The sequence below is a fragment of the Rhea pennata genome, chromosome 17 (assembly GCF_028389875.1).
Source record: "Rhea pennata isolate bPtePen1 chromosome 17, bPtePen1.pri, whole genome shotgun sequence".
Taxonomy (NCBI): Eukaryota; Metazoa; Chordata; class Aves; order Rheiformes; family Rheidae; genus Rhea; species Rhea pennata.
The window spans coordinates 12405385-12428295 of record NC_084679.1 but is presented as its reverse complement, the minus strand read 5'-3'; the positions used below and the strand labels follow the sequence as shown (position 1 = coordinate 12428295).

Below are 22911 nucleotides of genomic sequence, written 5' to 3'. Positions count from 1 at the left end.
CAGAATCTCCAGCGGCCGGAGGTACAAGGAGCCAAGGCTTCTTGAGAGAAACCAGAGACCTGCTGAGAAAAGAATACCGCAGCAAACATGGAGTAGTCTCTAGACCTTTTGCTTCCAGGCTATGAAAAGCAGAGTAAACATCTATGACAGACAGACTTTTCTTCCTGGCCCATGTCCCCCTCCAAATACATATTTTAAAAAAAAACAGAATTATTTATTCTAATAATAACTTCGTGCACTGGAAGAGATCATTAGCCACAATGGAATTTTCTTCAGAAATGCTAGAAGAGACCCTTGAAGTTACTGTAATAGGATACTACTAATCTCCAGCTCTGAGATCCTAGTTTTATGGCTTTTGAGAGTGTGGAAGTAAAAGGAAATATGTTCTTCCACAACAGTGCCTGCACACGCTGTTCCCCAGAGGGCAGAAACTTGCTTTGTGAGATTGGAGCTTGGTGTCATAGACTTTACATCATACATGTCCTGTGCCTTTACAAAGAAAAGCCGCTACTCCCATTCTGCATGTGGGGATACTCCCATCTTTCTGTACATCTGCATAATAACTGTCACCAGCTTCACACGTGCAGTCCTTCTGGTCCTGCCAGCTGCCTGATAGAGGAAGTCCTGAGCATGGTCATAATCCTAACCATTTCTCCCATAAACTTCCGCATCTCTGCAAACAACAGGTAATGCAAATTAGAGATTAATTGTATATGTGCATTGCTTCTTCACATCTCAAAAGGCCACCAAGTTTATTAGAAGTATCATAATGTGAAAAATACTGAAAAAAATACTTGAAGAGAGTTTCAGTAGTAATAGTGTTGGGTTCAGCCATTAGTGGCTTGCTTATAATGCTCTGTGTGTGCAAACTGTTTTGAAAAGCTCCCTCTTAATGCACTGCTTATTTCATGGAAAACATAGATTAAGTGGAAAAGACTACAGCTGCCTTCGCTGTTATTCAGCAATAAGATGAGCCTACAACACAGGACCAAGGTATCACAGCCTCTGGGCAGGATACATTTTCATTCATTTATCTGAAAAATTGATGTTTTGGTAAACTTTGAATAATCTAGATTTTTTTCATATTTGTCTAGCAGGAAGCAAGAGAAAGCACTTTTTTTCCCCCCACTCTTATTATCTTGCTTTTGTGCAATTACCTCATTATTTTTTTTGCTTCTGTAATATACCAGTAGGCGCACATACATATATATGTGTGTATATATATGTATTACATGTAACTATATCTGATCTCTTTGAAGGGTATTGAATCAAAATCTGCATTTAATCCCACTAATCCAACTCACTGCAAAGTTATAACAGTATTACTGTTTAAGGCTCAGACTTTTCAAGATTTAAACCCTGCAAATCCCAAACTTTTACAAATATACAAGTCTTTCCTAACAGACACTTAGAATCCACATATGAAGTACAACAGGGGAAGACTGTCATAGCACATGCTTGCTGACTTACAAACATGCTAGCAGAGCATTCTCAATTTGAGAAATCCCCACTTCTTTCCATTTTGGCCTCCTTCTTAAACTATCGGAGAGAATGGTGACAATGTTATTTACACAAAAAGCAGGAAGAACTTGAGTTTGCACTGCCTCGGGTGTTACTGGCCCAATATATCACGAAGTAACTAAGTAAACAACAATCAAGCAGCAGTTTGCTCAAAGACGATCCCACGTTGCCACTGCAGCACGGACAGAGCATCCGGTGCGCTGCCGCCACCGCAGCCTGCGCGCTCCAGAGCGCGAGTGGGCTGCCTGCTGCCACCCCTTTAACGCTTCTTCTGTGTAGGTTGAGCTGTGCCAAATGAGTTGAAAACATACATTGCTTCAGTGAAAGGTTTTGCAGCAACTTTGCCACTGACATGGGAATTACAGCTCTGAGTCAGACACCCGCAAACCTCAAACTAAAACGCCTTGGGAAAGGCCGAACAGGCTGCCTACGGGACGGTCTGCATCACGGCTCCAGCCCACATCAGCTGGTGAGTGTTGCTCACATGTGGTGAGTGTTGCTCACAAATAGCTTGAAATTTTGATCTTTATAGTATTCCACTGCTCCGTGACTTAGAAACCCAGGCAAACAAACAAGATACTGCTACGGAACTGCTTAATAAAATCAACAATGTGACCCTTGTGCATGCTCAAAAACACACATACTCGCTTCAATAGGGGGGAAAAAAAACTACTTGCAAATTCCTACTAATCACAGTGAGCCAAACATAGTGTTTACTTGTGAAACAACTCATCTTAGTGATTAGTAGTTATAACAAAAAATCTGTGTTTGTTAAAAAGGTCAGATTCTGAGATGATATAATGTAGTTCCCCTGGAGACCCTGGAGACAGCTTGGCTTTTGCCTGCTGAGAATTCCCACTACCATACAGATACATAACATATAAAATTTGCTTAGATGCCCTAGCGTATGGATTCCCACTTTACAAAGAAAACCTTAATTTGGAGATAGGAAAAAAAATGAAATTGTTTTATTACTGATAATGATTATTTTATCTTTTGATAGTACCTAGGAACCTCAAGAAAAATCGCTGCATTAGTTACAGCTATACAGTACTCACACAGCACAAAAGAGAGCCGCTGGTGCAAAGTGCTCACTGTCTATTTTCCATTTGCAATATGTATCTCGCGATAAGCCTTAGTCATGCCCCAATCTTCGGCACCTCCTCTACCCCAGCTGTCATATACTGTGTGTGTTTGTTCTGCCTTCCCCTGCAGCTCTGTCCTGAGGGGAATTACTTTTATGTTCTTGATCAACAGGTAAGGCTTTAATGTTCCTCTTTAAAGCCATGTATCTCACCCACGCTGACATTTCCTGCAGTCATCATCAAATCTGTTTGTTCAGCTAACCATTTTTTAATAAATGCATTGTGATTTGCCTGCCAAACACAGCCACCTCTTCAGAGGTTCATAGGTGTTTCTGAAGTTCATTGTGAGTGCCAGTAAGATTGCTGAACGGTTCATTTTTGTCAGTGCAACACTGTTTTGTACACCAAGATTCCCCCGCTGCTGCTGCAGATCGTGCACCCGGGTCTGTAAATTCACTGCTCCCTGTGGCCCCGAGACTGTCCCAGAGCTTCTCCAAGTCACTAGCACCCATGGTTTGGTTTCACCCCTCATTCGGCTGCTTGCAGAGCTGTCCCTCGCACGCACTGCTGATGGGGAGACAGAAAGTAAAGCTGGGAATTGCACCTCCTTGACTTGTAAGGCTGAAAGCTGGGAGGTGAAGCTGGAAGTTATTTCTGAGACGGTCTGGAGCGACCTGAGGAACACACTGACGTCGGTTGTGAGCAGAGTTTGCCTCCCAGCTTGCAAAAGCACAAGGCTGCTTGCGGCGCGCCGTGAGCGACCCGAGGGGCCGGCGGCAGAGCTCCCGGCGAAGCTCCGCGCCCCCGCAGCCCGGGCTGGGGCGGCCGGGCCGGGGGGGCCGCCGGGCCGGGGGGGCCGCCGGGCCGAGGCACGAGCCGCGCACGGGTGCTTCGCCGAACGCGGGGGGCGGCTTTGCTGCGCCGGGCACGCTGGAGCTGGGCCCGCCGTCCCCGCAGGGTCCGGCCCCGCCTCTGCCCCAGCCGCTGCGCGCGGGGCCGCGGCGGGGCGGCCGGAGACCCCCCCGCCGGCGCCGCCCGCCGCCACCGGGCCCGCCGCATCCCGTCGCTATGGCGACGGCGCCAGCGCAGTGCATGCCGGGCTGCAAGAAAACGCCGCAGTAAAGCGCTATCGGGGCGCCCCGGAGGCGGCCAATGAGCGCTCGACAGGGATGCGGCGCTGACCAATGGTTGGCGGCCGGAGCGAGGGGGCGGGGCCGGGAGCGCTGGGAGGCGGGCGCGGGAGGCGCCGCTCAGTCGGCAGCGCCGCTCGCTCCGCGCAGCGCCCGGGGCCGGTGAGGGGCGCGGCGGGGCCGGGGCCGGGGCCGGGGCCGGGGCGCCGCGCAGGGGCTGGGCGGAGCGGCGCGGCGCGCCTCCAGCTCCCGCGTTTTCTGCTCTTTGCGCAGCGCAGGTAGCCATGAGTGACCGGAAGGCCGTGATCAAGAACGCGGACATGTCGGAGGAGATGCAGCAGGACTCCGTGGAGTGCGCGACGCAGGCCCTCGAGAAGTACAACATTGAGAAAGACATCGCAGCCCACATCAAGAAGGTAAACGCGTGCGTTTGTACCGTTTGTCACGAAATCCCTCTGCACGACGAAAAGAACCAAGCAGAGCGACTGGCGCTAGGGCAGGTAGCTCTAGGGAAACAAGCTCTGGAGGCACCACGTACTCAGGTCGGGCTTTCTGCAGGCTGGTCTCCTTATGTTCCCTTCCCCACCGCGGTCCTGTCCTTTTCCTGCTCCTTCCCCTCTTCGTTAACAGTATCTTGTTTCTTCCCCACAACCCCATCACCCAGGTACAGCTTTCCTCTGAGAGAAGGCCTGGTACGCGTAGTCCTTGGCTTAAACGTTTTTGAAGTCAGTCTTAAGGATAACGCAGTGATTGCTTTTTTTTTTTTTTTTTTAAAAAAAAGAAGTGCTGGTTTGCTGTTCCTGTAATACAGAAATAAGTGTTTTTTTTCCTCCTTCTTCCCACATGTAAGAAGTACTGTCTGTGCTAGCGCAGAACAGATGGTTCACAGCTTAGAGACTGTCAGACTGTCTGGCTCCTGTGTGGAGGCTGAGTACTTCTGGTGAGCTGCAATACTTGGAGGATTTGGCTGAGCAATCCTGTAATACATGAACACTAGCACTTGCTTGCTCTCACAGAAATCTAATTTGAGGGCTGTTAGATACTACAATATATAACCACTGAGGCAAGGCTCTGCCCATACTGCACTTGTACATACGGGTTTATTTGAAACGCATGGTAGGCCCCTGAGCATCATAGGAAGAACATGGTCTCAGTATCTGTTATGAAGGATGTGCGAGGAATTTTCCATTAAGAGTGCTTTCAGCATGCTTGCTGCAAACAGATAACGAAGTAAAAATAATGGCTTTATTTGTATAGAGTTAGAACCAGTTGTGAAGCTTTTACTTAAGAGTAAGGTCTGAGTTAATGGTATAACTTTTGAGGAAAAGTGACTTTCCCTAATCATAGGTAATGTTTTCTGCTCAGCTACAAAGAACTATAGCAGTGGGTTTTTCTTTTTTTGTTGACTAAGCAGCAGGTAAGGTATAAGAGTAAGCAAGCCAGGCCTTGTATTTAAGAGCATATGTGGCTTCTTAATTGTCTTGTTGAAAAAGCAATACTTGTTAAGAATGACATCAGTACCAGAAAATCTCTAGACAACACTTTGCATAAGAACTGGAGTAATACTAAATTGCTAGTGCTCTCTTCTCTTCTGCAGGAGTTTGACAAGAAATACAATCCCACTTGGCACTGCATTGTGGGAAGGAACTTTGGAAGCTACGTGACTCACGAGACAAAGCACTTCATCTACTTCTACCTCGGCCAAGTTGCTATTCTTCTCTTCAAGTCTGGTTAGAGCCATGGACTGTTACTGAGACTTGCATCTGGACTGCAAACTCACTCTAAAGAGCCTGCTACCTTCAGCCTTCCTGAGGAAGCAGACCTTGATCTTCAGGTCTTTTGTTTTGTTGTTAACGGTCAGGGATTTTGCTGTAGTAGTTGGTATTTTCATTGTGGCTTAAAAAAAAGTCGAAAGGTCTTCCTTGTATTTATTTTCTTGTAAAAGTCAGCTGCTTTGTTAATAAAAATGTTGGAGTGATGCGGACTTCAAGAGTTTTATAGCTATCTACCCTTCTGCCCTATTATTATTTGTACCACTCTTCTCCCCTGCAAATGAAGGGGAAGCATCCCTCTCTTTCCCCTCCAAATTCATGGCATCCAAATCATAAACTAAATATACAAGCGACCGCTCAGTCAGTAACTGTAAGAAAAACAGGAGAGCTTTTCCCAGCTGCTTTCCAGGTTTTGCTAAAGCCTTTCAGTATGCACATCCTCCTTGCAAGTTTTGGAATTTAGCTGCATGGTGAAGGAAGGTAGCTGCTTTTTGATCTCAAACAAATTGAATTAATAACAACTACAAACTAAAATCAATGTTTTTCTTCTCTCCTGCTGGTTTTCAGAACACAGAATTTTACTGGCACTTTAGCAAAGGTAACTGATTTCTCCATTTTTTTTTTTTGTTTTTTTTTTTTGGTTCATCCTTTGACAAGGGAGGAAAAGTTCCATATTGTTAAATCAATTGAATGCATTTTGACTGCTGGTGGCAGGTTTTATACTCTACCCCTGTATCCTATGACAGAAGCATCCGGCCTCAAACAAGTTAGTTTAAGAACAGAAAGAAATGTATGGTATATTTAAGTAGAGACTATACATCCACCATTGACCAAGTTAGAGCTTCCATATGTAAGTGAAAAATATATTATCTCACCTCAAAATATAATTTGCTGTTATTCTCCTTCAGAAAAGCTTCCTTTCTCTTCAAAGGGTTAAAATATTGACTTAAGTGAAAAGAAGTTAGTGCAGAGCTGTTTGATTTCACAAGTCTTCCATTTCCTTTTGAAAGAAGGGAGCAAAGAAGCAGCGTCTTAAAGCCTGCATGACAAAGACACTGAGAACTTAATAAAAATTTAATAAATCCAAGTTACTTTGCACTGCTATGAAATCCCTCTTAAAGTTTAGTACAAGAAAGGAGGCATCTTTTTTGAAGACTAGTCAGTCTATTTCTTTCTCCACACAACCAGTAGGTGAAGTTGCTACATTTATTAGCATTGCTCGGTTTTGACTATGTCTGTCACCTTGCACTTGAAGGCAAATGCAAGTATAAGGAACTGGCCACAGAAGTCACTTTATCCTTAGGTCTGGGGTAGAGATGGGGTGGAAAAGCAGCCAACATTCTTCTGGGTCTGACTGCTGAGCAAGTATCTGTTGTGTAAGTTCTTAAACCCAAAGTCCAGGTTTTGAGTTAAATAAAGATCACTTCTTTCTCAGAAAAAACAGAGTTCTCCCAAGACTTTCTTCTATCTTGATAGAGTTAAAATTCCACATCTTTCATATTTCTCAGAAAAAAATACAGTTCCTGTGTTTTGCTTGAAAGCAGGCTTACAGCTTGAAACCTGAATGAATGGCAACAATGCCTGATGTTAAATTCTGATAATCCACTTTCAAAAACCCTGCATCTTCTATCATTGCCTTGAACTCCTCCTGAAAAGTAATGGTTTCATAATTACAACAACTTGGAAGAACTGGAAGCCAGCCGCCTGCAAGATTATGCTGGGGCTGTCTTTTGTGTATTCTATGATTCAACAGAAGTGCTGTCTTACCTGAGGGGGGAAGCGTCGGATGCTCTCCACAAGATACTGGTAAGACTTCCAGTCACCAGCAATAATCTCACCCAGAACCGGGATAATCTGGAAACTGTATAGATCATACAGCCTGCCCAGGCAGACAGCAAGCAGGATTAATACAAACAAGTTTAAAATCAAGCCTCTACAACAGAAGTTGATCACTCTACCACTGTGCTATGGAGTCTGAATTTGATTTAAAAATGCATAATGAGGTGACCTTGAAGTATCTCTACTCACCCTGGCTCAGTGCAAGTAAGACAGTCTTGTCACATGACACAAGGTATCATCAGGTGCCTACCTGGAAAGGAGAGGGTTGTTGACTTGACTGAATTCAAGGCAGAGAAACCTCCCTCCTGGTTTCAGCACACGATACGCCTCCTGAAGCGCCTGAGACAAAGCAGACCTGATGAACTCAGTTTGTAGAACAGCACCTGTTTCTATTATCATGTCATACGAAGGCAACTCAGTGATGAACTGAGGGGAGGGGAGAGAATGCCGACAATTTCAGAGGCAGTCTCTAATATTAAGAAGCACAGACCAATCCACTTTTGCCGTTACATAAATACATTTACACCAGGCTCTGACAACATGATGTCAGGGATGCAATTTTTTCCTCTCTTTCCCTACTCCTAGTTGATGAATGTTTGCCAGCACAGCTATCTTAAGTACAGACCAAACCCCAAAAGGGGAAGATGACTCAGCTACAAGAAACTGAAAATGAAGAATGAGAGCACGTTGCACAGATTTTAATCAAAATACAAGAACTTATTCAACTGCTGAACACCCAAACAGATTGGAGAACAAATAACTCTGGGTTTTGGAGGAGCAACATGCAAGAACAAGGGGGAAGGAAGAGGCAAGAAGAGTCTAGCTTTTCTATCTTATGTCCAAATAAAGCACCCAAAAAGAACTGAATCAACAAAAATTGTGTTTACAACTATGTTTTTTATGCTAAAGCAGGGCAGAGTTGTACTTAAGAACTTTTGCAAGCTGTACATCTGCTTGGCTTCAAATGTCAAGTTCCCAAGGAGTAAAATACAAGCAGCACACACAGGTGGTTGGATTTCTGGGAAAGAACCAGAGGCTTGGAGGTGTTCTGTGTTGGGCCTCCCGAGCACTATGCTAGCAGACTGCTGTATCCGACTTCCACAAAGGGGTGTAAGAGCCCCTGCTTGGGAAGGGTGCAGGCAGAGCACTGCAGAACACCCTTGGCGTTCAAAGGTGCACACTCCGAGGCTGTCCAAATGCTACACCCTCAACCAAAAGAGCACTGCCAAGGTTGGAAGACACTCCTCCAAGACACAGACAACCTAGGCTAGCTAGACTGGGGAGCTAATATGAAAGATATCCAGACATTCTGGAAGGACAGCTACCGGTTAGAATGAAGAGTACTACTACCCAAATTTAAACTGCACCTATTCTTCATGGAAAATCCCTCTACCAACCAGTGTAAAGGCACTGAGCAGAAGTGGGCTGAATGGGTTTGGGCGGCAGTGGCAGCAGCCAGCTGCTTCCTGCTTTCATCTCCGGGAGCTCTGCAGGCTGAGGCAGGGGAGCAGTAAGGGACACAAAGCATCTGACCCACTGTGGGTGGGACATAGATCAGCTGCTTTAGGAAGATTTGAGACATGCAGACTGACTACACTATGCACGTGCAGATCCAGTAATACCGTAAGTTAGGAGAAGGTAGGTAGTGGCTGCAGTATACAGTTCTTTTGTCTTGGGAAGAAATTATGTGGCTTGTCAAGCTGGAAAGAATCTAGCTTTTATTATTATTATTATTATTATGATGACAAAGGTGGGGCATTTAATTGCATTATTTTATTCAAGCACGCTGCAGACTACCTACCACTTACTTCTGATGTTTCAGGAATAGACAAAGATATTCCTTTATGCAAAAGAGTTCTTCCTTTACTTCCTCCCTCAGGATTAAAAAAAAAAAAAAAAACACCACTCAGGTGAGCTGTAAAGCCCCCATATCCCCATATCCAGGGCACACTACACCAACTTACCAAATCCATATGAGTTACATTTCGGATTCCAAAGGCAATTGTGTAAACATCAAACTTATCATCATCAAAGGGCAGCTCTTCAGCATTCCCAACCACCCAGGACAAACCTGTAATAAAAACACAAGGACATATTGGTATCGAACAGACTTCATATAACACAGAATACTTCAGAAAGATTAGAACTCCTCTATTCCAAAATGGAAAGACCATTAATAAAGTCAAATATAAAACTAATACTGCAGTTCTGCTTTTGGTTGTGGGAAACACACCTTAGTTTATACTCACAAACCTTTCAAGGCCCTGTATTATAAGAGTTGTCCTTAAAACAAAGGAGTCAGTTTTGCAGATCAGCCAAAATACTCCTCTGCAGATGCAGGCATGCTGTGTTCGCAGTGCCTTGGACTGCAGAAAAGAGATTACACCTGAGTCTTGCACTGTAATGGAAAGCAACAGATACTGGCTGCCTTTTAAATGTTTGAAGTATAAAGTTCCAAAAAGAGACTCTCTACCCAAAGAACTGGAATAATTATAGCGATTTGTTAACATCTCGCCACACAATGATAGTCAAAACACTTAAAACATTTTACTAGAAAACTTCCACCAACTGAGAAAAATGAAGAGCCACAATCTTTCCATTAGCGTTAATCTAATACAGCATGCAATTCTGTTGTAGCTGTGTTGCTCCCCAAATCTGAAGAGATCAGGAGTGTGTCTGTCTTGCAGAGCTTAGATGTTGTACAAAAACAAAATTGTTCATTTTAAAATTAATAGATCTTAAGCTCACCGTTTTGTTGACTCAAATGCAGAACAAATAAATAAATAGATAGATAAATAAATAAGCAGCAGCTTTCTGCAATGGGTATCAGCAGCCTGTCAAAGGGCAATGAACTGGGAATGGGCATGAAGGCAAGCAATGAAACAGAAGACCACAGATGTTGCCAGGACATAGTCAAATTTAATTTTTACAAAGATAAGCCCACAGCTGAGGATAGTATTGAACAAAAAGAAGCATGCAACATTATTAAAGTAGCAAGGAATTAGTGCTATTTTACACGAGGCAGCTTGAAAAGATGTATAAGAATTGAGAACCAAGAAAAGGCTTTGAGTGATAGAAGATCTGACTCTCAGAATAACACTGTATGAAAATCATGGGCCAGAAGATCTGTAGGTGGATATGTTCAAGGGACTATTAGTGCTACACAAGGACTGAGGCACCTGCAGTGCAGCCTACCATTCCTGCTGGCCAGAATGCTCAGCCAGCAACTGGACAACAGGCTTCTTTCTTTTGGGCATGCACAGCCCTTAAGACTTGCCAAATCAAAGTCTAAATCACAAAAACACCCAAAAAGTAAAGCCAATTTATAAGCCAAAAAGCAAATCAGGTAAATTTTACTTTACTTTGCTTAAGACTAAGTAGCTGGGAGACAATATCAAGCTTTATTTCAGATACTAAACTACAGTCATAAAGCTTTAAGTCTTTATGTATGATATTGGTACACTTCAGAGGTTCCCAAACTATGGTGTGTGAGAAGAACCCTGGACAGGGTTGCAAGATGCTCAGAGGAGCCTGACGCAAACCAAGGCTTTCACAATTACTTTGTTGTGCCAAAAGCAAAGGGAGAGGCAGACAGGCAATGGCATGAGGCAGCCTGGCAGCAGAAAGCAAGAGCAGCTGAAAGAACCTGTGCCAGTAGCTTATCCTTCAGGCCCTTTGTGCTACTGAGCTGTGTGGTATGACCTTCAGCCCACAGTTATGTACAGGCAGGAACTTCACTCATGGCTGCTTGGGAGACCTTTCTTGCAAGACCTCACCTTCCCCACACTCACACACCTTGTGCTGGGAGCTGGTGACAAGCAGTGAATTGAATGAAAAACAATTCCCTGGCTGTGACTGCAACTCCAATTGGGGTGTGGGAGCAGGGTGCAGTGAAAGAACTCACACAGCGTCTTGTGCCTCTAACCAATACACCCAGGCTGCCAAGAGCATTCCTAAAGCTGGTACTCAAGCAAATTCCTGGTATATTTTACATTCCCCAAATATTTTCCAAATATCTATAAAAGAAGAGTGGATAAATGACTATTATACAAACGCTGTGCCACAAGCAGGACTTCTTTCTTTATGTCTTACTTCTTAAAATCAGGTTTTTCAATCAGGATTGGCGTGGTCCCCAACAAATTCTAGATATCAGTGAATTAATCCATTGACCTGCAAACTAACATTTAATATAATTCAGTTTCTCTGAATATTATTAACATATTCTCTAACTGTGGAAAGTCTTACAGGTTCACAACAGACTTTAATTGTCACATTTCATATTTTCTGCCTTGATTCTCTAAACATCCATTAAAGCACCTTTAGTATAATCATTCTAGGGCTAAGCTCTTGTCTGTTACATGCATTAACAGTCAGATGAGTTTGCACAGATATAAAGAGTAAGTTTTGGTTATTTGTCCCATTCAGAAGGATAGCTGGACATCAGACCTCACATGCACTCCATGCCTGCATTTATAAAGGCTCAAGTATTTAAGAGGAACACCAAATCTCTGAGCAGCATATTGCTTTCACGCTTATTGGAAAACTAATTTTGCCTTGGTAAAAGAGTATAGCTTTGACATATGGCACAGCTATATAACTTTTACTGTAATCCTGAAGCAGCGATTACCTGATGGCGATCACACATCAGCTTCTTGCCATCAGAGATGCTACTGAAATGGTGCATGACTTACCTTCAGAGTAGCCAAGATGCTGTGCTTTCTGCCTCCCAACTTTTAACATTTCTTTGTTAATATCACAGACCACCACTTGGGAATCCCCAAGAGGCTTAACTGCCTCTTCCTGGTAACTATCAGCAATTTCTTGCCATGACAAATTCTGATGGTGCTTAAGCTTCCGCTGTAGCTGGCGTTCTCGTATGGAACGAACGTAATTAATAAATCGAAAGGCGATGTCACCTGTATTGATTTTAAAGAAGAGATATGCATTTTGTAATGTTTTCTGACATTAGAAGTATTAAGACTCCACAGAATATGAATCCAGGGCTTTGAATATTAAACTTAGTTCAAATAAACACATAAATGAATAAATAAATGCACACATCTTTAAGGAATCATATTAAAAGTAAAGCGTCCACCACTTCCTGGAAATGGAAATAAAATTGCCCATGGCAGTACTATAATGCCTTCAGAGCCTTGGAGCAAGGTATTTCAAAAAGTCTCTCAACCTTTTCCTGTAAAAGTCAGAGAGATCCTTTTCCTGCTTTAAAGACAGAAGAACTTAGGCCAAAAGCATTAGGCAACTTGCTAAGAAGTCTGAGCAGATTCAAATGAATCAAAATAATGTACCTGACTAAAGGCATCTGATTTCACTGCTAACAGAAAATACTTTCTTTACACTCAGTCAACTTGTCAAAAAAAAATTTTTATCTATTACTAACAGATAGATAGCTGCATACAATCTCTTTGGTCCATTGAGAACCACTGCTCCGAGTGACTGTGGCATCATGGTCATGTCAAACTCAAAAAAAGTATTTACCTGTTCCTCCAGCAACATCAAGAAGAAAGGTTCCAGGGAAAGGGTTCATTTTACGTACAAGAATATCCTTCCACACTCGGTGAATACCTAGACTCATTGAATCGTTCATTATATCATATTTCTTGGCCACATTTTCAAACACCTGGTAAACTAAGAAGAAAGGACATGAGGATGAGGTGCAACTTGCTTAAACTGCTCCTGTAGAAGCAAAACCTACTCTTCACTGCCTTATGCAGGTCTGCCACCATGTGGCACTGGAAAACATCACTCCAAAAGCCCTCGCGAGAAACATGGCAGAATGGCAGAATCCTATCGAGCTTGTTACTTGGCAAACACAGCGTCTTCCTTTAACACCTCCAGACGCCACCGGGGAAGCCCATACAACATCGGCTCTGTTTAACTCCAGTAACGTCCCAAACCCAGCTCTAAACACACCCGCCGCGGCCCCGCCGCTCCCGCAACTACTCCGCAGGGGCCCGGCCCAGCACTCCCTCCCCCGGGGCGCCGCACAGCTCCGCCACGAGGCCCAGGCACTCACCTTTCTCCCCCTTCTCCTCCTCCGACACAGTCTGGAAGCCGAAGTGCGTCTCCTTCGCCGCGGCCAGGCCCCGCGCGGGGCGGACGAGCGCCCGCAGAGCCCGGCGGCGCCCACCGAGCAGGGCCCGGCACGGGCACAGCCCCGCCACCGCCGCCATCTTGCAAGGGCATGACCTTTGCCCCCTCCGCGCCGCCGCACCAGAAGCCGCAGGGGCACGTGGCCCGCCGCCAATCAGAACGGCGGCGCAGGGCGGGGCCCGGGTGGGGCGGGGCCGCCCGGAGCCCCGCCCCCGCGCGGCGGGGAACCCTCGGGAGGGCGGCGCGGAGCTGGCGCGGCAGTGCCAGGGCCGCCCGGCCCGGCCCGGCCCCCGGAACCGCGGGCTCCCCACCGCCGCCGCCCGGTTAGCGGGCGAAGGACAGCGCAGCCTGCGGCACTGCCGGGCCCTGGGCCAGCCCTGAACCCCGCGCTGCCGAGGGGTCTCTTGGTGCCCTGAGTCACCCCGGCTCCTCCCGAAGGGCTTCTGTCAGCAGCTTTGTCTGACCTTCTTAGATTCCCTGTTTTCGGAGACAGGGAAGGCTGCGCGTGCTTGTCGGTTCTGACGTTCCGGGGGGGAGGAGGCAGCTGCCCCTTCTGACTGCTCTCAGAAACTGCCGCGAATTCGGGCCCGATGCATTTGCTGACTGCTCTGCTCATCACATTGCTTGAACCACCTACAAGTCGGAGTTTTGAAAGCACAAGTGAAGCGCATAGATCTCTTTGAGAGATCACACCTGTTAGGAAATCAGTCCACAGACTAATACTTAAAGTATCAGATGCTCTTTTGCTGCCTAAGCTTTTTCTTTGATCCTTAAGCTGTTCATCGGCGAGACTCCACCGTGACAGCCTACGCGTTTGAGCACGAACATCTGTGGGGGCTTCGCCTTACACATGCAAAACTAGGTGCGACATAGCCGTTCTGCTTTTTCTCTACATCCTCCGGTGCAGGACATCGTTTGGAGCTTCAGACGTGTATCTGCAGGGTGTTACTTTTTACATACCAGAGGGATGACCGGGAGAAGCTCCCTCGCCCTGCGCGGCGGCATCGCTGCAAACACACCACCTAGACGCTGCGTTCGGCAGTTCTGCCTTGAAGGGACAAGGGCGAGGCCGAGCGAGCGCCGCGCACTGCCCGAGAGCGGCCTGCCCCCAGGGAGCCGCCGCGGCCCGGCCCGGGCCGGGCTCAGCCCAGCCCCGCGGGCGCGACCGCTCCCGTCACCGCCTCCCGCCACCGAGGCGACAGCGGCCGCGCGGTGCATGCTGGGCTGCAAGAAAATGCTGCAGTAAATTGCTATCGGAGCGCCGCGAAACAGCCAATGAACGCTAGGCAAAGCGGTGGCGGTGACCAATGGCTGGCGGCCAGAGCGGAGGGGGCGGGGCTGGGAGCGCTCGGAGGCGGGTGCGGCGCGCGCGGGTCGGTTAAACCGACGCGGCAGCGGAGCGAGAGGCGCCTCAGAGCTGCGTGTCCGCCCGCCCCGAGCCCGCCCCTGCGCCCCGCCCCGCCGCTCCACTTCGCTCCGCAGAGGGCTGGTCCTGCAGCGCCCGGGGGACGGTGAGGGGGTCTGGGCTAGGGTGGCGGTGGTGCAGCGTCTAGGAGAGGCGTGGGGCGCGGCCGCGGGGTGCTGGAGCGCGGGGGCTCCCTAGAGGGGCCGGGGCCCGGGAAGGCCGAGGCGGGGCAGCGGGTACCCGCCTTCCCCTCGGTCGGCGCCGCTAACAGAGGGGTCCGGAGTGTGCCGGCGGCCCCAGGGTGCTGGGGCCCCTCCCCAAGGGCCACGCCGGGGCTCGCGGCAGCTCTGGGCGCCGCGGATGCGCTATCGCCCCCTAGAGTGCCCGAGCTCCACTCGCGTATCCTGGTGCGCTTGTCCCGGCGCCGCTGAGGCTGTGCCAGGCGGCTGCACCGCAAGCTGCAGCGGCCTCCTTGGGGTGCCGTGGTGTGAGGACTGTCTCTGGGCTCTGCCGCCCGCAGGCTCCAGCCTTCTAGGATGGCTTCTGCGTCTGAGGGATTCCCGGGCTGCTGCCCCTGCGGCCCTGAGCAGGGGCAGTGCAGGGATTGTGACACCCCCGCGGGAATGCAGTGCAGGGAGCCTGGGCAGAGTGGAAAAACTAATGGGGAGTGATCGTGCACATCTGACTGCGTGCAGAGGATGCTGGTGCTCAGTGCTCCTGCAACTTTGAAGTTTTTTTCTACTTTGCTCAATGCAGGTAACCATGAGTGACCGAAAGGCTGTGATCAAGAATGCGGACATGTCAGAAGAGATGCAGCAAGATGCTGTGGAGTGTGCTACACAGGCTCTCGAGAAATACAACATTGAGAAAGACATCGCAGCTCATATAAAGAAGGTAAACCTGTTTATTTGTAACATCTTTTTTCATGAAATCCCTCAGCACATTAAAAAAATCAAGCAGGGGGAATGTTGCTAGGCAAGTAGCTCTAGAGAAACAAGTTCTGGAGACACTAGATAATCAAGTTGGGCTTTCTGCAGGCTGGTCTCTTTATGTTCCTTTCCACACCACTGTTATATACTTTTCTTGGTCCTTCCTCTTTTCAGTCACAGTACTTTCTGTTTAAGTATTTTCTTCCACTATCTCATTATTCAGGTAAATAGGAGACTGACAGCTGACCTGTCCTTCTGACTGATTGGCTTGTGGAAAACATGGCAGCTTTTTTGAGCTTTTCTGCAGCTTTCCTCCAAGAGAAGGCCTGTTTGAGATGGTCCTTGATTTTTATTTTGCAGCGTTTAGTATTAAGCTTCTATTCATAGTTCTGGCCAGCTGGGTCAAAGTTGCAGGGAAAGGACGTATTTTCTGTAAGTCTTCTGTAATCACACTTCTCCACATTTAGCAATCCAGGCAAAAAATATTAGTGGCACTGCTGATCTATTGTCCTTGTATATGTAGGAATAATAATGACAATCTGTGTCATTATATATGTAGGAATAAAAGTACTGAATATGAGAAACATCTGGTTCTGATATACCTTCTTTGCCAATACAGGAGAATGAAGAAATTCAAGAGTTTCAGTGAAAGTTTAATATTAAACTTATCTGAGTGGAAGAGCTGTTTGAGGAAGGCATCACCTAAGAAGAATGCTTGCTAGGGAAACATTGCTCTGCTCTGCCTAATACAGGAAATAAGAATAAATAAAAAAAAGCTCTTGCAGAAGCAGGAAGTATTATCTACGATAGTAGAGAAGAGAGTTTACTCTGAAAATTTTCAGTTGTTTGCTACTTGTTGTTTGTGGAATTGTGAGGAGGGTCAGATTTGTAGATGATTTGGTGTGGCAGAGGATTTTCTGTTAAAGAGTCTCTTTTAGTGCCCTTGTGGCAAATGAACATTGAAGTTTAAAATAATGGCTTAATCTCTAGAGATATAGAACCAGTGGCAAAGGTTTTAACTGAAAGCTGTGATTGCAGAACATGGTGTGACTTTGAGCATAGGGCGTGCTTTAAGACTATTCCTGCTCAGCTACGAAGCACTTCTGGGGTTGTTGGCTTATTTGTTTCATTTTTTTGTTTGTATTTTTCTGCCTAAGTAGCAGGTGATCAGTAAGATGTGTAAATAAGATAATCCTAGTACTTCTGACTACGTGCTGTTTCTGTAATTACCTTGCACAGAAAGTTCAGAAGAGTTCTTAATTGCTAGTGCTCTCTTCTCTTCTGCAGGAGTTTGACAAGAAATATAATCCCACTTGGCACTGCATTGTGGGAAGGAACTTTGGAAGCTACGTGACTCACGAGACAAAGCACTTCATCTACTTCTACCTCGGCCAAGTTGCTATTCTTCTCTTCAAGTCTGGTTAGAACCATGGACTGTTACTGAAACTTGCATCTGGTTACAGGACTGTATGCTGACCCTTATCACACTCATAACTTCAGCTTTCCTGAGGACGCAGACCTTGATCTTCAAGGGTAATGTCAGGGATTTTGCTGTAGCAGTTGGAGTTTCATTGTGGCTATAAAGATGAAAAATACCAAAAAGGTCTTCCTTGTATTTATTTTATTTCAAAAGCTGTCCTCTTTGCTAGTAGAGCTGTTGGGGCAGTTTGGCCTTTAAGAATTTTACAGGCATCTGTTGTTCTGCCCTGTTAGTGCCTGTGCTATGTAAGTACTGACAGTGTGTACTACTTCCTGTTTCCGATTGGTCTTTATTTTTCTTATGTTTTTTTTCCTTTGTTATATATACTCCAAGGTACAGGAATATTGTGTTGCAAACCTTGAGCTGTTTCTTTTCCTGTTGCTGTCTCGTGGTGAATCACCTTGGAAAATAAACTACACGGTTTACCTGAGGTGCTAGGTTATTATTTCTGGGTAGCAGATTTTTCTACTCCCTTTGCCCCTTTCAGGCCTTGGCTGTGAGGGACTCTGGCACCGGGCTGCCTCGCACGGGCCCGTGCTCGCAGGCAGGCTGCGGCCGGGGGAGGCCCAGGGGCGGAGCCAGCAGGCCCTTCGGCTGCCGCGGTTGGGGCCAGCCGTGGCGCGCAGGGGCAGGCGGCTGGGACAGGCCGCGGGCGCCGCAGCGCGTAACGCGGGGCAGGGCCGGGGCCGCCGCGGCGGGCGGGGAGAACTACAGCTCCCGGCGTGCTCCGCGGGGCTGGGGGGGGGGTCGGCGGGGACTACGGGTCCCGGCATGCCCGCCGCCGCCGCCTATAAAAGGCTCCATCCGGGTCCTCGCCATTGCGGGGCAGCGGTGGCGGGGCCGAGTCCGCGCTGCGCCGCCCCCGCCGCTCCCCGCGGGCCGTGAGCCAGGGCCCCCGCCGGCTCCGCCAGCGCCCGTCGTGCCCCCTCGCTCAGGGCCGCCGCCGCTCGCTCGCCCGCGCCACCGGGGCGCCCGTTGATGCTGCAGAGCTCGCCCGGCGCCACCCCCGCCTCAGCCTCCGCCATGGACAAGAGCAGCCCCTGCGGCTCCGGTGTGCCCGGCTCCTCGGCCGGCAGCAAAGCGCAGCAGCCCCGTTCCGCCTCGGCCGGCCCCGCCGCGGGGGAGCCTAAGCCCAAAGGCGGTAAGGGCCGGGGGCAGCTCGGTGGAGAACCGGCTCCGGAGGAGGGGAGGGTGCAGCCCTTCACCCTGGCGGCGCCCCGGCCATGAGCACGGCGCTGGCGCCGGGGTGCGGGTGAGGGGTGCTGAGGGCGCCTCGGCGCTCTGCCGCGAGCTGGAGCCTCGGGGCAGGCGGTGTCAGCGGAGCGGGGGCGGCCCGGCCCGGCCCGGCCCAGGAGTCGCGCACGCCGCCGCGGGAGGCAGCCTCGTGGCTGTACGTGGGCTGAGCAGGAGCACGCCCGTCGCCATGGCAACAGCGTCGGCGCGGAAGGAAACCGCCCCGAAAGGCTCTCGGCTGTGGCCAATGAGCGCTCGGCAAGGTGGTGGCGGTGACCAATGGCTGGCGGCCAGAGCGGAGGGGGCGGGGCCGGGGGCGCTCGGGGGCGGGCGCGGCGCGCGCGGGTCGGTTAAACCGACCCGGCAGCAGAGCGAGCGGCACCTCAGAGCTGCGCGTCCGCCCGCCCCGGGCTGCTCCGCTCGGCTCCGCGCAGGGCTGGTCCTGCAGCGTCCGGGGGACGGTGAGGGGCGTTCAGGCTGCGGCTGGGCTCGGGATTGTGAGTGCGGCGTCTCCCCAGAGGGCCGCGCTGGGGCCCGAGGAGACTCTCCTGCTCGCAGGCTGCAGCCCTCTGAGGGGTTCCCGGGCTGCTGCCCATGCGGCCCTGAGCAGGGGCAGAGCGGGGGTTGTGACACCCCCGCGGGAATGCAGTGCAGGGAGCCTGGGCAGAGTGGAAAAACTAATGGGGAGTGACCGTGCACATCTGACTGCGTGCAGGGGGTGACTGTGTGCAGATCAGTGTGCTTGCAGCTTTGAAGTTTTTTTTTCTTTGCTCAATGCAGGTAACCATGAGTGATCAGAAAGCTGTGATTAAGGATACAGACATGTCAGAAGACATGCAGCAAGAAGCTATCGATTGTGCCATTTTAGCCCTAGAGAAATATAATGTTGAAAAAGAAATTGCAGCCCTTATTAAAAGGGTAAATCTTTTCTTGTAATATTCTCTTCTTGAAAACTCTATGCACATCAAAGATCAAGTAGGGAGAGTGGTGCTAGGCTTTCTGAAGAAACAAATTCTGGAGACACTAGATAATCAGGTTCTTATCTGAGAGAAATTTTCTACCAAATTCTTGACTTAAGTTGTCTTCAATTTCACCTTTAATAATCTCTTCATAGTAATAGCTGTGGGAGCTAGCTTATTCAGAATTTGCAGTGAAAAGTCCTTTTCTGCAGTTCTTCTGTAATCACATCCTCTTGTTATGTGCTGAATTATGTTAAAATCCCAGTCTTGGAGCATTATATATCTGATGTACTCCAAATACCTGCTATTGTATATGTAAAAGACTAATAGACATGCAAATGATCTAGTTCTGATGCATTTTGTCCTTTGCCAAATTGGGTAAATGAAGAAATATATGGTGCCAATGAAAGTTAAATCTAATCTGAGTGTAGGAACTGTTTGAGAAGTCATTCAACTAATTAGTATGGTCACTTTTATTGGGGAGATCTTAGTTTCCTGTTACTGTAATAGATACTGAGTTATTCCACTTGTAAGAAATGCTGTCTATGCTAGTGGAGAATAGATGGTTCATAGCTTACAACTTGTCAGATTGCCTCTGGCTCCCATTTGAAACCTGAGAAATTGTGGTAAGACTATTTTAAGCAAGGCATGTAATAATGGAACACAAACACTTGCATGCTCTCACAGAAAGCATCCTCATCTGAGAACTGCTGGATGTGACTGTATAAAACCACTGACTGGGAAGTTTTGCTTATAGTAGATTTGTGTATCTTTGTATTTGAAACTTGTGGTACATTCTCATATATGATGAGTAAAGAGAATATGTTCTCGGATACTCAAAAGTTGTGGTTCAAGATCATAGTGTTTTGGGGGAGGGGAGGAGTTTATGTTTTAAGCTTATTTCTCCTCACCTAAGAAGCACTAGTGGGATGTGGTTGGTTGCATTTTATTTATTTAATTTTGGGGCTATTCAGCAAATCAAGTATAAGAGGTAAGTAACACAATTCTTGTGTTTAAGAGCATGTACTGCTCCTGAATTGTCTTGTTCAAATAGTGATGCTTGTTACACATTTTCTTTCACTGATTATTCAATTCTTAGCATTTGGGTGAGAAGTATACTAAATTCCTAGTGATCTTTTCTGCAGGAGTTTGAGAAGAAATACAGTCCCACTTGGCACTGCATTGTAGGAAGGAAATTTGGCAGCTATGTGTCTCATGAGACTAAGCACTTCATCTTCTTCCTCGTGCGTGGAGTAAATATTCTTCTGTTTAAAGCTGGTTAAAACCATGAACTGTTACCAAAACTTGCCTCTGGTTACAGGACTGCACAGTAACTGTAAGCAGGCTAGTGTCTTCAGCCTTCCTGAGGAAGCAGACTGATATTTATTTTTCTCCAAGGGTAATATCAGGGATTTTGCTGTAGTTGGTTATTGTTTTCATTGTGGTTAGGGGAAAAATGCATTTTTTTATTTCCTTTCAAAACCCAGCTTCTTTGCTAATAAAAATGTGTTCTACCCACAAGGGGTTTTATGGCTATCTGCTCTTTTTTCCTCCTGATACTTTCCCAGGAAGTTGGTCATTCATATTCATAGGAAAATGAGCAGTATCTCCTAAAATGCAGAACATCCGGATACCGAACTGAAGGCACGACAGACAAGGCTAGCGAAGGCCCGGGGCTGGGCGCGCGTCGCGCGGGGCCCTCGTGCGCGGGCCCGGCCCGGCCCCGGGTCAGTTGCGCTGTTTCTCCCGGCCGGGCCGCCGCAGGCGAGACCGCGGAGCCGCCGTGACGGCTCGTGCCGTGGCGGCGCGCAGGCCAATGAGCGCTCGGCGGGGCGGCGGCGGTGGCCAATGGTTGGCGGCCCGAGCGGAGGGGGCGGGGCCGGGGGCGGGCGCGGCGCGCGCGGGGCGCTTAAACCGACGCGGCGGCGGAGCGAGCGGCGCCTCAGAGCTGCGAGTCCGCCGGCCCCGGGCGCCCGGGGACGGTGAGGGGCCGTTCGGGGCGGGTAGGTAAGCGCTCCTGCAGCTTTGGAGCGCTCTGTTCTCTGCTCAGTGCAGGTGACCATGAGTGACCACAAGGCCGTGATTAAGGACACGGACATGTCGGAGGAGATGCAGCAAGACGCTGTGGAGTGTGCCATGCAGTCTCTGGAGGAGTACAACATCGAGCACGAAATCGCAGCTCACATCAAGAGGGTAAATGTTTGCTTGTAATGTCCTCTTCTTTTGAAATCTCTATGGACGTGAAAGAATCAAGGAGGAAAAACGGTGGGTAAGTGGCTCCACAGAAGCAAGTTCTGTGAACACCAGGTAACAAGTCAAGGTTCCTGCAGGCTGGTGCTCTTATATGCTTTTCTCTGCACCTTCCCTGTGCTTTTTCAGGTTCTTCTCCTTCTCTTTCACAATACCATCTATTTAAGACCTTTTCTCCACTTTCTCTCAACAGCCAATGAACAGCAATACTAAATTACTAGTGCTCTCTTCTGCAGGAGTTTGACAGGAAATACCATCCCACTTGGCATTGCGTTGTGGGAAGGAACTTTTGCAGCCATGTGACTCATGAGAGTAAGCACTTCATCTACTTCTACCTGGGTCATGTTGCTATTCTCCTCTTCAAATCTGGTTAGAGCCGTGGACTGTTACTGAAACTTGCATCTTGCTAATGGATTGTACGTTAACTGCAAACAACCTTCCACCTTCCTGAGGAAACAGACCTTTTTTTTTTTTTTTTTTTTTTTCCTTTTTTCTCCAAAGATATCAGGAATCTTGCTGTAGAAGCTGCTGTTTGTATTGTTGTTGGGGAAAAAAAAAAAAAAAAGCTTGTCTCAATTTTCTTTCAAAAGGCAGCTTCTTTACTAATAAAACTATTGTGTTCCGTCTCTAAGAATTTTATGGCTATCTGCTCTTTCTCCCTAATACTACTTCTGCTACTTCTCATTTCTGTGTGAATGATCAACCTTCCAAAAAGCTTCTCTTCTGAAATCCAGACTGTCTAAACAGAGTGGTGAGCATACAGATATCTGGTAACTCTAAAAATAATGGACCTCAACCAGAGAAAAGCAGGAGGTAAGAGGCGCCCTTTTATGAAGCCTTTCCAGAAAAGTTGCTTATTAGAGACCTTCCACCGTCCCCGTTTTTTTTTCTTTCTTTCTTTTTTTTTTTTAATATGGAACTTAATTTATCTCACAGGAAACTCGAAGGTCTCTTGTCCCTGCTTTTCCGCTGCTGCAGCGGCGGGGCGGCTGCAGCGCGCTGGGGCTGGGCTCCCTGGCGCTGCTGCGGCGCGACCCGGAGCCGGCAGCGAGCGGACGGTGCCGCGCGGGGCGGGGCGGGGCCGGGGCGGCGTGGGGGGAACTACAGCTCCCGGCGTGCTCCGCGGGGACTACGGGTCCCGGCATGCCCGCCGCCGCCGCCTATAAAAGGCTCCATCCGGGTCTCGGCCTCCGCTGT

General features: G+C 48.2%; 5 protein-coding genes across 7 annotated transcripts; 4 read left to right on the top strand and 1 right to left on the bottom strand.

Annotated features, from left to right (window-relative positions):
• The first annotated feature begins 3823 nt into the window (after window positions 1-3823).
• On the top strand, window positions 3824-5720 carry LOC134148354 (dynein light chain 1, cytoplasmic). 2 transcript variants are annotated; one of them, XM_062590332.1, is made up of 3 exons: window positions 3824-3898; window positions 4015-4152; window positions 5334-5720. In XM_062590332.1, the coding sequence occupies exons 2-3, from the start codon at window positions 4021-4023 to the stop codon at window positions 5469-5471; spliced, it is 270 nt and encodes an 89-aa protein (XP_062446316.1). In that variant the 5' UTR covers window positions 3824-3898; window positions 4015-4020; the 3' UTR covers window positions 5472-5720. The 2 variants fall into 2 exon arrangements, with proteins under 2 accessions (XP_062446316.1, XP_062446317.1); XM_062590333.1 differs by having other exon boundaries at window positions 4010-4152.
• Window positions 5721-6564: 844 nt separating this feature from the next.
• On the bottom strand, window positions 6565-13557 carry COQ5 (coenzyme Q5, methyltransferase). Its single transcript, XM_062590331.1, has 7 exons — window positions 13382-13557; window positions 12844-12993; window positions 12039-12263; window positions 9312-9418; window positions 7598-7686; window positions 7276-7387; window positions 6565-7156 (listed from the first exon to the last, which is right to left on the bottom strand). Exons 1-7 carry the CDS (start codon window positions 13536-13538, stop codon window positions 7055-7057), a joined length of 942 nt encoding a protein of 313 aa, XP_062446315.1. The 5' UTR covers window positions 13539-13557; the 3' UTR covers window positions 6565-7054.
• A 1292-nt stretch (window positions 13558-14849) lies between these two features.
• On the top strand, window positions 14850-17702 carry LOC134148355 (dynein light chain 1, cytoplasmic-like). Its single transcript, XM_062590334.1, has 3 exons — window positions 14850-14969; window positions 15620-15757; window positions 17080-17702. Exons 2-3 carry the CDS (start codon window positions 15626-15628, stop codon window positions 17215-17217), a joined length of 270 nt encoding a protein of 89 aa, XP_062446318.1. The 5' UTR covers window positions 14850-14969; window positions 15620-15625; the 3' UTR covers window positions 17218-17702.
• Window positions 17703-18161: 459 nt separating this feature from the next.
• LOC134148141 (dynein light chain 2, cytoplasmic-like) lies at window positions 18162-20944 on the top strand. 2 transcript variants are annotated; one of them, XM_062589958.1, is made up of 3 exons: window positions 18162-18413; window positions 19286-19423; window positions 20610-20944. In XM_062589958.1, the coding sequence occupies exons 2-3, from the start codon at window positions 19292-19294 to the stop codon at window positions 20745-20747; spliced, it is 270 nt and encodes an 89-aa protein (XP_062445942.1). In that variant the 5' UTR covers window positions 18162-18413; window positions 19286-19291; the 3' UTR covers window positions 20748-20944. The 2 variants fall into 2 exon arrangements, with proteins under 2 accessions (XP_062445942.1, XP_062445941.1); XM_062589957.1 differs by lacking the exon at window positions 18162-18413 and having other exon boundaries at window positions 19086-19423.
• A 581-nt stretch (window positions 20945-21525) lies between these two features.
• On the top strand, window positions 21526-22089 carry LOC134148142 (dynein light chain 1, cytoplasmic-like). The gene is made up of 2 exons (XM_062589959.1): window positions 21526-21657; window positions 21951-22089. The coding sequence occupies exons 1-2, from the start codon at window positions 21526-21528 to the stop codon at window positions 22086-22088; spliced, it is 270 nt and encodes an 89-aa protein (XP_062445943.1). The 3' UTR covers window position 22089.
• The last annotated feature ends 822 nt before the right edge of the window (window positions 22090-22911 follow it).

Bases quoted from the DNA above. Each gene is read 5' to 3' on its own strand.
- LOC134148142 (XM_062589959.1), top strand. From the start codon at position 21,526: ATGAGTGACCACAAGGCCGTGATTAAGGACACGGACATGTCGGAGGAG. The intron at 21,658-21,950 runs GTAAATGTTTGC...TCTCTTCTGCAG, and splicing joins TCGCAGCTCACATCAAGAGG to GAGTTTGACAGGAAATACCA.
- LOC134148141 (XM_062589957.1), top strand. From the start codon at position 19,280: ATGCAGGTAACCATGAGTGATCAGAAAGCTGTGATTAAGGATACAGAC. The intron at 19,424-20,609 runs GTAAATCTTTTC...TCTTTTCTGCAG, and splicing joins TTGCAGCCCTTATTAAAAGG to GAGTTTGAGAAGAAATACAG.
- LOC134148355 (XM_062590334.1), top strand. From the start codon at position 15,626: ATGAGTGACCGAAAGGCTGTGATCAAGAATGCGGACATGTCAGAAGAG. The intron at 15,758-17,079 runs GTAAACCTGTTT...TCTCTTCTGCAG, and splicing joins TCGCAGCTCATATAAAGAAG to GAGTTTGACAAGAAATATAA.
- LOC134148354 (XM_062590332.1), top strand. From the start codon at position 4,021: ATGAGTGACCGGAAGGCCGTGATCAAGAACGCGGACATGTCGGAGGAG. The intron at 4,153-5,333 runs GTAAACGCGTGC...TCTCTTCTGCAG, and splicing joins TCGCAGCCCACATCAAGAAG to GAGTTTGACAAGAAATACAA.
- COQ5 (XM_062590331.1), bottom strand. From the start codon at position 13,538: ATGGCGGCGGTGGCGGGGCTGTGCCCGTGCCGGGCCCTGCTCGGTGGG. The intron at 12,994-13,381 runs GTGAGTGCCTGG...CTTTCTTCTTAG, and splicing joins GGAGGAGAAGGGGGAGAAAG to TTTACCAGGTGTTTGAAAAT. The intron at 12,264-12,843 runs GTAAATACTTTT...AAATCAATACAG, and splicing joins TGATGTTGCTGGAGGAACAG to GTGACATCGCCTTTCGATTT.